Source organism: Protopterus annectens, chromosome 1.part1, assembly GCF_019279795.1.
Source record: "Protopterus annectens isolate FY-2018-M chromosome 1.part1, PAN1.0, whole genome shotgun sequence".
Classification (NCBI taxonomy): domain Eukaryota; kingdom Metazoa; phylum Chordata; order Ceratodontiformes; family Protopteridae; genus Protopterus; species Protopterus annectens.
In genome coordinates, this window is record NC_056726.1 from 1,972,747,329 (window position 1) to 1,972,759,656 (window position 12,328).

At 41.9% G+C, this 12,328-nt stretch overlaps 1 protein-coding gene across 1 annotated transcript in view; it reads left to right on the top strand.

Annotated features, from left to right (window-relative positions):
• Positions 1-12,328, top strand: part of LOC122813118 (uncharacterized protein KIAA1841-like) — a 1,352,705-nt gene that overhangs the window by 695,266 nt on the left and 645,111 nt on the right. Inside the window, exon 8 of the mRNA XM_044085254.1 lies at positions 2,173-2,318. Coding sequence (XP_043941189.1) covers positions 2,173-2,318 — 146 coding nt within the window. The remainder of the gene's footprint in view (positions 1-2,172; positions 2,319-12,328) is intronic.

The following is a 12,328-nucleotide window of genomic DNA, read 5'->3' on the forward strand; positions in this document are numbered from 1 at the left end:
GTTTAATTCTTGAAAATTGTGATGTTGTCAAGAAAGGTTTACAAAGTTTATGCTGGAACTTGTATCATGACTAGTTAATAGTTCACTGATGCTACAAAAATTGAGGACTTGTTTAAAAAAATGTCAAAAGTGTGTTCCATAAATGACCCTAAAGTGATGCATTTTAATTTCTTTCAAAAAGGCCCTGGTTTACAGTTCATTCTGACAAATGAAGATATATCAAGTACTCAAAAAATAGCAGTTTTTGTTCAGCACAACTGAACCTTTAATCATAAATGAATTTAATGAGCAGTAGAATTATCAGAAAAAAATAATTGTTCTTGAGAAATTGGATCTGACTGCTCCTTAAAGTAAAACAAAATGCATATTTTGTGATATGAGTTTCACCTTCAGAACTACACTTAATCATCATGGCTTCTTTCTCTATTTTTTCAATAAAAAATATGAAGGGGAAATAGCCGGATAGCAAGCATTTTAGTCTTATTTTTTACATGCAACTGTCAAAGCTATAAAACAATGAAAACTTTTTTTTTGACTAATGATTTTAGGTGTGGCTTGTAGAGCACTGTATGTGATCTGGCTAAGGTATTTGGTACAATACCCTACTCGGACAATGTCAACAGACTTACAGAACTAGGTATAAATCCCTTTATAACATGCTGGATAGCTAGCTGGGACCCAGAAGGTTAGAATCTGTGAGGCCACCTCCACAAAGAGGCTGGTCACCAATGGACCCCGGCAGGGCTCTGTGCTAGGCAAACTCCTCTTTGGTATCTACTTCTTGGATGTCAAAGCCAATGTCAAAGACCTCTGGCTAACCAAGTTTGCAGATTATTGCAAACTGGGAGCAGCTATTGAATACCCCCAAGAAAAAGACGCCCGTCAAGAAGGTCTAATACAGACAAATGCTTGGTGCCAAAGTCATGGCTTAAAACTCAGTCCCAAGAAATGCATTATAGCACCTTTTGGGAGGTCTGTCACTCCAGGTAACTATGTTGTCAATAAAACATCCGTAAAAGTTGATTTAGTAGTCAGGGATATGGGAACTCATGTTGATAGTAACCTAGCCTTCGACCAACATGTGTCCAAGGTGGTAAGAAAATCCAAAGTTGCTCAACTTGTAAGCAAGGGCATGGCATTTAGGTCCAGAGACAGCATCATTCCACTGTATTCAGCCATCATCAGGCCCATCATAGAATATAATGTCCCATTCAACATGTACCTGACCAAACACATGCAGCAATTGGAATGTCCCAAAGGCTCCTTACAAAAAGAATACAAGGAGTAAACAGAATGACCTACAGTGATTGCCTCAAAGCCCTGTCTGTTTACTCAGTATCAAACAAACTTCTGAGTGGTTATCTGTGCCTGGCATGCAAGGCATCCTGAACCCTGTTTTGATGAATCTTTTGCACATCTGCAAAATAAACAGCATCAGAACTACTAGATTAAGACCTACATTTTGCTTGCAACATAAATAGGACATGTTGGACAGACAGTTTCTTAGAGAAGTCCCATTCTCTGGAATAGGCTCCCCATCTGTGTGAAGCAGAGTTCCTTCTTATCCCTGTTTAAGCATAGTTGGACCATTGGATCGGTAATCAGAAATTCACCTTGGTCTGGCTTCTATGTCTCTTATGGACAGAAGCAATCAGTAAATCACCCCCTATAAATCAAATTTGTGGGTCACATTTAGGTTGCACAGCCAGGCTTTTAAGAGCCTTAGTGGGTATTAACGTAGGATACGTCTATGAACCTATGTTTCAATGTAGATGCAACTCAGGTTGACATATAACATACACTGTCTTCAAGTGACCGCAAGATGGTTGCTGCTTGCCATACTATTTCAGATATTAGAAAATATTAAGTATTTCTGTGTAGATTAAGAAACTAACTTTGTATATACAGACTTAATTAGGAGATTTCTCAGGGAAATGATTAAGATTACATGTGCGAGACATATCATAATATAGTTTGTGGTCCTCCCATCTGCAGACAGACACACTCACAATAACAGAACTACAGAGCTTCAGGAATTTGAAAATGTTTGTGTCTTCATACTGTAAACTCTTTCATGGGTCTGAGGACCAACCCACCAGCCTGCTGTACTTAGTTGTCATATGTTTCTAAGTTGCTAAATTTAGTCAGTTTTTGCTATTTCTATTTTAAAAGGGTTGTAAAGTGAGGGACCATGTAGTACAGGTACCAGCTGGAGGAGATGTCAGTGATCATCACTCAGATGATGCCAGTAAAGTATTGCAAGACCTGCTTCAGCATCGAAATGTCATCTGCCTTTCTTTTCCAAAAGAGCAAGACAGGTAAGCAAAACAGGAAATGGGATGCAATTATTGCCACCTAACATTACTTTGATTACACTTGAAATTGTCTGTAACAGCTGACTACTATATTCTTTACTAATTTTTTTTTATAATCATGATTTTATCTTTTCTAGTTATAGGAAAGGACATTTCATTGTATAGCTATACTAGGATGCCATATATACAGATTTTATTCTTGTTTGTAGTGACATTTGATTTTCCTTCTGTGTTGTAGGTTTCCTTTTTGTGGCAAAGTAGTTTGCATTCTTCCATCTTTTACTGGCTTGCTATTGTACATGGACAAGAGGATGTTCTTCGTGTTTCATTGTTGCAGTCATCACATTTGGGTTATCTGCTTGCAGTAGCCCTCAGTCGGCCTGATTATCAAAGTCTTGGGTCCTGCGTCGGTTGCTGTCTCATCTTCCATGACGGTCAGGTAGTCAGTGGTATAAAGCATGCAGCCGATGCCATTACATCAGTCTTTCTTGCTGTGCGGTGCCTGAAGCAGAAGCAGTTCACAAGTGCCGGTCGGCCGACTCCTGAAATTTTCATTTCGAGTTTCAGAACCGAAGTCTTCTTAAAGCTAAATACCCCATTGGGGAAACTTTTTCTTGCTCTAAACCGATGTCAGTAAAATTCAGTAATTGTATTTCTTGTGGAAAGCAAATACCTCATAAAGATTTTCATTTGTACTGTATTCCTTGCCTAGGCCCTGACCATGACGTACCTTGCTGTCGGTTTTGTGCCTTATTTAAACAACGAACTATTCGTCGTCAGTATATTTACGCTTCTAAATATTTTGGTACTCGGTTCAATTATCCAGATATGTCTTCGGTAAGCCACCAGACTACTGACATTCCGAAAAAAACGCAAAGATAAAGACAGAGACAGGCCACCTAGGTCCAAAGCTGCCAATGACGCTTCTCCTATGCTAGTCGCCAGTTCGCTGAGGTGCTTTCGCAGCCCCTGATACCTGCTACTTCAGATTTGCAGGCCTCTGCTGAGACCCATTCGGAGTCCGGTATGCAGAGAGATGCTTCAACTGTGGAACCTGCGGATGTCTCTACCTTGGATTGGTCCGGAGCCGCTGTGCAGGCACCGGCTTCTGAGGGTGTATTCAGGCCTACGACTTGCATATTAAACCAATGCCATCTTCTTCTTCAAGGCCTAAAACTCGATCCATGCCCAGAAAACTAACACCCAGACCGCATGGTCAGGCCTCTATGCCTAAAAAACAAATGATAAGAATGGCTGAAGACCTTATTACTTTAATCAGGAGAAGCCAACCTTCCCCCTCTAAGAGACCTAGGACTGAATTTGTTTATGATACTTCTGATCAGGATTCTGAAATTTCTGTTTCCTCTGATGACCAGGATTTACCTTTATCTACCTATGAGGATTCTGATGCAGAGGACTCTAGTCCCTCTGCTTCCCCTCCAGAGGATTTCTCTTTTGGTGAAACCTTGCATACTCTTAGGGAGCATTTTTGCTGGGAAAGCCAGGATTACTCTGATTCTAAAAAGAGGCTTGGGGATTTCTTACTCCTGCCCCAACACAGGCCTTTAGCTATCCCCCCTGTACTGGACATTGTTGATGATACCTTTTCGGAATCTAGCTTGACCCCTGACTCCTTACCTCCTGCTCTCGGAAAACCTGATAGATATTACCAGGTTCCTGACTCTCACAAGTTTCTTTTTAAAAATCCTACTGCGGATCCTGAGACCATTTCACAGGGACCCAAGGGCATTAAGGCTACTACTGCCAAAAATCCTACCCCCTCTGATAGCGATTCTAGGGCACTGGATAGATGGGGTAAGAAGGTATACACTTCTGCAACCTTGGCCATTAGGGCCTTAAACTGTCAGTTTCATATGTTAAAATATCAGCAGCATTTTATTGGATTGCTTAAACAGAAATTGATGCTGATTCCTGACTGTGATGAAAATAAGGATTTAATGCATTCTGCTGAAAAGAAACTCCAGCTCTACTCAGTGGCATACCGCCTGCTCAGAGGCGATTTGTGCCTGACGTGTAAAGCCATGTCCAACCCGGAATTAATGGACATGCTGCACCTCATAAAATCCAAATCCCATCGGGCTACGTGCTCGAGAGACTTGAATCTCAGCAATGAAATAAATAGGACATGCTGGAGGGACAGATTCATAACCCAGAGGCTCCCTTCACTCTGGAATAAAATCCCAGTCCAGGTTAGGCAGAGTCCCTCACTGACTCTCTTCAAGAGGAATCTTGATGAGTGGATGGGAGATCGTAGGTTTACCCCGGGTATCACTTCTGTGTTACTGTTAGACAGAGGCACAGTATACTAACCTCGAAAAAGGGCATAGCAAAATTAATTTAAAATGGATGGCGAAAGCCAAACACACTCTGGCTAGGCTTATAAATGCCCTAGGGCTGATAGTCTAGTATGAACCTATGAACAAGTTGGAAAACATACTTTGCAATGTGGTTTTTGATTCACTAGAGGCATCTTGTGGGGCTGCTGTCACTGGGTCTGTACTTGGAAGGCATGCTTGGCTTAAAGAGCAGTCTTTGCCAGATCATGTTAAAGCTAAATTGCTGGATGCTCCCTTAAATCAGGACCGCCTGTTTGGCAGCAAAGCAGTAGTAGTACTTAAAAAGATGGAGGAAAATGCTAAATCTATGCAAACTGTTAGAATTCCTACAAGTACAGCCTTCAAGATTTAGTAGGCATTGTCCCTCTAAGAACTGGTCCTTTCCTGCCTCTTCCAGGCTTCTCAGTCCAAACCCAGAACCAGCAGAACACCCAGGCTTCATTCCCAAGGTACGCACAGGACTAAGCAGTGGGGGGCTTCCACTTCCAAATCAGGGAGTAGTAAGACTCCTCCCTATGATAAACTGTCTCAATGACTTAACCTTAAAACTTCCAAGCCCTTCTCAACTGACTGCTCCTTTAGGGGGAAAGATTGCTCTGCAGGCAAAAAACTGGGAACTCATTACCCAGGACAAATGGGTTTTAAATATATTTTCCCCAAGGATACAGATTCCACTTCCACATGTTACCAACCCCAAACGGTTGGCCAGATCTACCCCCAAATCAGTGGACAGAGGCTCAAAAGCAATTATTCTCTCTCTCTTCAGACTGTCCCAGAAAAAGAAAGAGGACAAGGTTTCTACTCAAGACTTTTCCTGGTACCCAGAAAATAAACACCTTTTTGGTGATCCCAAAATTCAAGATGGTAACTCTTCACCAGTTGCTTCCTATGCTCTGATAGCCTTCAAGGACCACATTCTTCTAGGACAATTAATGGTAAAGATGGACAACACCACTGTTATGTGGTACAAAAACAAGCAGGGGGGAACCCACTCATACCCCCTCTGCAGACTAGCCTTGGCTCTGTGGAACACATCCTTGAGCTATAAATGCATCTACAGGCTCAATTCCAGCCAGGAAAGCTAAATACACTGGCAGACGAACTAAGCAGAAATCACATGGACCCACACGAGTGGAAACTGGAACAAAAGACTTTCAACATGTTGATAAACAAATGGGGGAGCCCAGATATAGACCTGTTTGCCTCCCCATAGAACTACCAATTGGACAAATTCTGCACAAGGACTCCACACAAACAAGCTTGGAAAGTGGATGCCCTGTCCTTCACCTGGAAAAATGTATCAGTTTATGCCTTTCCTCCTCTCTTCTCCAAGATACTACTAAAGATCAAACAGGACAAACCAAGGTCGATACTGATTGCACCAGACTGGCCACACCGACACTGGTACCCACTCTTGCACAGTGTGTCACTGATGGCAACATGGCACCTGCCTCAGACTCCTACCCTGCTGTCCCAGCAGGAGGGCCAGATTCTGCATCCTCAGATTGAAACCCTGAACCTAGCAGCTTGGCTAATTACCTGATCTCTCCATTACCATCCCTCAGTAAACAAGTGTTGGATGTCATTCTGGAGGCAAGGAGGCATAGTACTAGGAAATATTATGCTGAAAAATGGAAAAGATTCTGTTCCTGGAACCAAACTCAGGGGATGGGCACACCAGCACCCAATTTACCCTCGGATTCTTCAATACTTAACTGAGATGCTTCACAAGGGCCTTTCCTTTTCGTCCATCAAAATTCCATGCCTCAGCCATTTCAGCTCATTACAACACAAAACCACCCATCTTCTCTCATCCACTGCTCAAGCAGTTCCTCAGAGGGGCCAACAACTTAAGACCACCCAGGAGAGCCCCAACTCCAGCCTGGGACCTTAACTTTGTATTGGAAAAACTCACTCTACCTCCTTTTGAGCCAGCTGCAAGTGCAGAGTTAAAATTCCTTTCTTGGAAAACAGCCTTCCTTTTAGTAATCACTTCAGCAAGAAGGGTGTCTGAATTACAGGCCATTGTGGCAGTGGAGCCTTTCATCATCTTTCATGTGGACAGGGTGTCCCTCAGGACCAATCCCTCTTTCATGCCCAAGGTGGTATCCAGTGTGGCTCTTAATCAGTCCATTCATTTGCCAACCTTCTTTTCTAATCCACAGAAGAAAGAGGAATGGATACTGCATTCCTTAGATGTGCACAGACAGCTTAGATTTTACTTGGACAGGAATAAACCTCTCAGGAAATCTGAACAGCTGCTGGTGGCATTTCTGCAGGGGCAGAGGGGAAGGCCATTTTAAAGCAAACAATTTCTAAATGGATAGGCCATTGCATTCATTTCTGCTATAAGCACCATGGAAAACCTATCCCACAGGGGATAAAACCACACTCAACCAGGGCTGCATCTGCCTCTACAGCCTTTCTCAGAGGTGTCCCTACCAAGGACATGTGTTACAAGCATGCATTTTCTTTATTATAATTTTTATAATTAATTTTTAATATTTAAAGGTTTATTTTGATTTTGATTTTTATTACACATTATATATTAAGTATGGTTTTCATTTAACAAAAGTTTTAAACTGCTTTTTAAATGTTTTTTAAGTGATGTTTCTTTAATTATTTATTAGATTAAATATACAATGTATTAATTAAGACATCATGTGACTACAAGGGTTACATTTAAAAATTCATGCTACACTGTTCACTTTTTATCTTGATAAAGCCTGGTATCAACCAGGCGAAAGTGCTTGATTTATTTGGTCTCTGTGGTTAATAAACGTTCATGTTTTACATTTACATTTACATTATTTTGTTGGCCTGATTCTCCTTTCCGTGGAGTTTGCTTGGATTTACTAGTTTTTTGGATTGCTGTGTATTTGCTTTTTTGTTGGAGGTATAACCTTGTGTGTGTGTGTGTGTGTGTATAGATATATATATAAAATTGCTTCCCATCAGGGGGGCACCTGACATCTCGGGCAAGAAAAACTGATATAATGGCGTCGGCTGCATGCTTTATACCCCTGACTACCTGACGGCATGGAAGATGAGGCAGAAGATGAGACTTTGATAATCAGGCTGACTGAGGACTACTGCAAACAGATACCCAAATGTGATGACTGCAACAGTGAATACACTCGAACATCTACACTTATGGTAAGTGTACACAACTGTACTTTTTTGCACTGTAGTCTAGTAGAAAACTCAGAACAGAAATAGAACTTTAAAGCATGCATACCTATATGTTGTGCTGAAGAAGATATCCTTCTTTCAACTCCTTTTCAAAATAGGGACACCAGGGGTGGTTGATGAGCAATATCAACTCAAATTTGGTCGACTTCTTTGAAGCGGTCACCAAAGCCATGGACAAGGGGAAGACTGAACACCATGTACCTTTTCCTAGCCAAAGCCTTTGACACTATTCCCCACTCAGGCATAATAGATAAACTCTCCCAGCTAGGCATCAACCTGCATGCTACAGATGGGTAGCTAACTGGCTCACTGATAGAGCCCACTCAGTCAAGGTAGGGCTAGACATCTCTACTAGTAGACCCATAGCGAGTGGTGTACTCCAAGGATTGGTCTTGGGGCCTCTACTGTTTGGGATATACTTTTCTGAGATGCAAACCAAAACCAGTGGTCTGTGGCTGACGAAGTTTGCAGATGACTGCAAGCTGGGGGCTGTCTTAAATTCCTCTAGTGGTGTGAACATCCTCCAAGAGGGCCTTACCCAAACTAATGACTGGTGCCAGAACCATGGCCTCAAACTGAATGCCAAGAAATGCATCATTATCCCCTTTGGGGAAATTGTCATCCCCACTAATTATCACATTAATAACAATGTACTAAGCATGCACTCAGTCGTGAGGGACTTGGGCACCCAGGTTGACAGCAACCTGACTTTCGACCAACACGTTGCCTCCGTTGTATGGAAGGCTTTCTATATGGCCCACCTCATAAATAAGGGTATTTCATCCAGGAACAAGGAGGTCATAACATCTCTGTACTCATCCCTTATCAGACCCAGTATTGAGTACAATGCTCCCTTCGATATGTACATTGCCAAGCACATGCAGCAGTTGGAGAGACCACAGAGATTCCTGAACAGGAAAATCCAGGGTCTCAAACACTTATCCTGTACAGACAGGCTAAAAGCCTCATACAGACTGCTCAGAAGTGACCTGTGTCTGGCATACAAGGCCAGCTCAGACCCAGCTGTAATGGAGTTGCTACATATCCGTAAGACAAACTCCACTCACACAACCCGCATGCAAGGCCTTAACCTGGTCTGTGACATTAATAGAACTTGTTGGTGGGATAGGTCTGTGTCCCAGAGACTCCCCCCATCTGTGGAACAGACTCCCTCTCCATGTCAAGCAGAGTACCTCTCTAGCCCTCTTTAAGAGGAACCTGGACAACTGGATGGGAAACAGAAAATAAACCCCTGGAACCCACCTGTGCTGACTTTGAGAGAACATGGGTGAAATTCTTGGCTAGGTGTATAAGGGCTATCGGACCAATAGCCTAGTATCAACCTATGAACCTATAATATAAAATATATAAAGTCTTTAGCAAAAGTAACTTGTCAAAAGTAGCTTAAATTCATGTCCTCTAGCTGCTGTCCTGAGTGGGGCACTAGTTCTTGGTTAATTCACCAAAATAAGGTTGTAAAGTTATCAAAAGCATTCTCGTTTCTGACCTCAGTGCTGTTGAAAGATGAGACCTTACAGTACCTTTATTATTGGTTAACACCATGAGATCTTGTAGTCATACTTCTGAGGGCCACAATGATGGATGACCCTAGCATTTTGATTTTTAACCAGGAAAGGCTCACCACTCCACCTAATTTTTACAAGATTCTTTTGATTACAGTGATGAGACAACAATGACCCATGGTCAGTAACTTTATCATACGAAAGTTATTCTTTTAATAGAAGGCAGAGACAAGAATTTCTGTAGTGACATTTGAAAATTCAAGAGGATAAAAAGAAAAGGAAAAACACTACTTTCTCAAACTCATCTAATGAAGAAGAGTTTTGTGATTCTCCAACTTCTCAAGATTTTGATGGGAACTTGTCCCTTCAGCCTTTGGTATCTTCAGGAGAAGACATTTCTTTTATGGATGTTTTAAATTTTATGAATTTTTCATTTGCTATGTAAGGAATCGTCCTTCTCCTGGTAAGACAGAGATAGTGGAGCTCTCAGGTTCAAAGTAGGCAGTATTACAACATCAGTGCACTTTATAGGATGTTGCAGAAGCAAATAGTGAATGGCCAGCAGCCTGGCTGGTTGAAGAACCAGTCAGTGGTGTACCCACTGTGTCTGGAGATCATGTGTGGTAGCACAAGTCTGTCCATAAGTGATAACTATTGCAAGCCTGAAAATGGAAGGGGAACTCTGTGGGATTAGCAGACTGGCCAGGTCTCTACCATCTGGTTCTTACTTTTCAGGGGAAGTGAATGGGTGATGAGGCTCTCCTGACACAAATGGACCACAGTGCTGTTTCCCACTCTGGGGCTGTATGGCTGTTGTCCATCTGCTGGAGCAAATCAGCTCAGGAAGGTGCAGATAAGCATTCTGGTGCCCTGTTGTCCCTCGTTCTGGCACCCCCCCCCGAGGTTCAAATGCATGTCTTTCGAATGCCACTCGACCGCGGGAAGGACATGCAGACTCCACATAGAAGGTGCTCCAGCCGAGAATAGAACGGGAGAACCTCTTGTTGTGAGGCGACAACGCTACCGCTGCACCACCGCAGGTGTCTGGTAAAGTACAGTTTAGTTTTTTAAACATAACAGCTATACCTGCACCTCTTTTGGTAAGTCTATCTTGTCTAATATTATAACTGTTGAAGATAATTTCAGAGTCTTTGATGTGTGGTTTTAACTGTTATGTTTCTGTTATAACAGCTATGTCTGGAGAGTAGGTGGCCAGGGTAGCATGGAATTCAGTAATTTTATTTACAAAGCTTGTGAGATTGAAGTTTATTAGTAAATCAGATTTGGAAGTAATTGAGGTATGTACCATTGATTCAGTGAGATTTTGGTTTGGAGTATTAAAAAAGGAGATGGAGGGGGTGTTGTTGAGTTGGAGAGAAGTCACACTTGGGTCCTGGGTAGGGATGGATATCAGCGTGTAATTTAATATGTGTTAGGAAGTGTAACAGTAGGTTTTTAAGTTTGGTAATTACACAGTGGTTCCTGAATGTGGGCAACTGTGAGGGTATGAGGAATGCTTGAAAGGGTAGAGAAGAGAGTTACAATTATAGTATAGTTGTGGGCTGATGTAACTATAAGGTTTAAGTGGCAGTTGGGGAAGTGGTATGTGTTTGTGTAGGGGAGTAGTAGTATTTAATGTTGTAATTGTGGAGGTCAGTGGCATTACAGGCTAGGTAGAGAAAGCATGGCAGAATAGTGTAGTAGTGTAGCATATTGGGAGGAGGTGAAAGAATAGGTGAAGTGGAGTAGTATAGATTAGGGGAGGGGGGAGCTATGACAGTTATAGAGCCTTGAGATTTGAGGTGATTTGGGAGATGGCGAAAGTAGGAGCTACTCTGGTAGGAGGGGTGTAGAAGGGGTTGGGGATGAGGAATGAATGGTGAATTAGGAAAGGGGTGTGGTGCTATTAGCTATAAATGAAAAGACCGAGTGTGAGGGAATGGGGGTAGGGTAGGGGAGAGGAGTGAACCCGAAGGAAGTGAGGGTGAACGGAACGGGTAGAGCCAGGTTGGAGAGATCACCGCAAAAAAAAAAAAATACAATCAGTTATACAGGAGTTTGGCTCAAGTAAGAGCTAAGGATATTAAGCTTATGTGTTTACAAAAGAAGACAGAATAATACCTTTTCCCTGCACAAACAATGCTATACTAACTGTAATGTGACTTATTTTGTAGAGTAATTAGTAGGAGAGTTTAAAAAAAGTGGTATGTGGGACCACAGCAAATGACCTGGCTTGTTGTGTATGCCATAGAGCTTTAAACACAAGAGGCTACTTTATTAACACATATATATTTGAAATGCAATAACTACATACAAGTATTAAGTTGAGGAGACTAAGTTGGCAGAGTGGAATGGTTCTCTTGTTACATGTCTGTAGAAGGGGAGATTTTTGTGTATGGTCAACAGGCAGTTGTACGAGTCACATGAACTGCAGGACTAAATAGAAAAAACATAGAAGTGAAAGTTAAGTGATTGAAGGTGAAATAGGGATTTCAGAGTGAAACAGAACTGGATATAATGCATTACAACTACCATTTCAGTTTTATTGGCACCATAGTAAGAAACAGGTTGGAAATTAGGCTAGACATTAATCACGTAAATCAGCATAATCAACTGCAGATGCGTGATTCACGTAGAAGGTACGTTCTATTGAGATAATACGGGAAGGTAATGTGTGCAGCAGTAATACATCAATATTGTATGGCTAAACTAGTACGCTCTAGTGAGGTGCAGAACATTTAATGTAGCATCAAACAGGCTGAAAATGTATTGGAACAGACTCCAGGTAAAAGGTAAGCACTACTATGTTGTCACTATCCCAGAAATAGACAAGCTCCTTTGAGGTCATTAGACAGTAAAATTCAATATCACTTTGGTGCTTTTAACAATAGCGAAACGCAGATAAGCCCAAATCTGCTGTCACAAACCCAGAAACACTAGT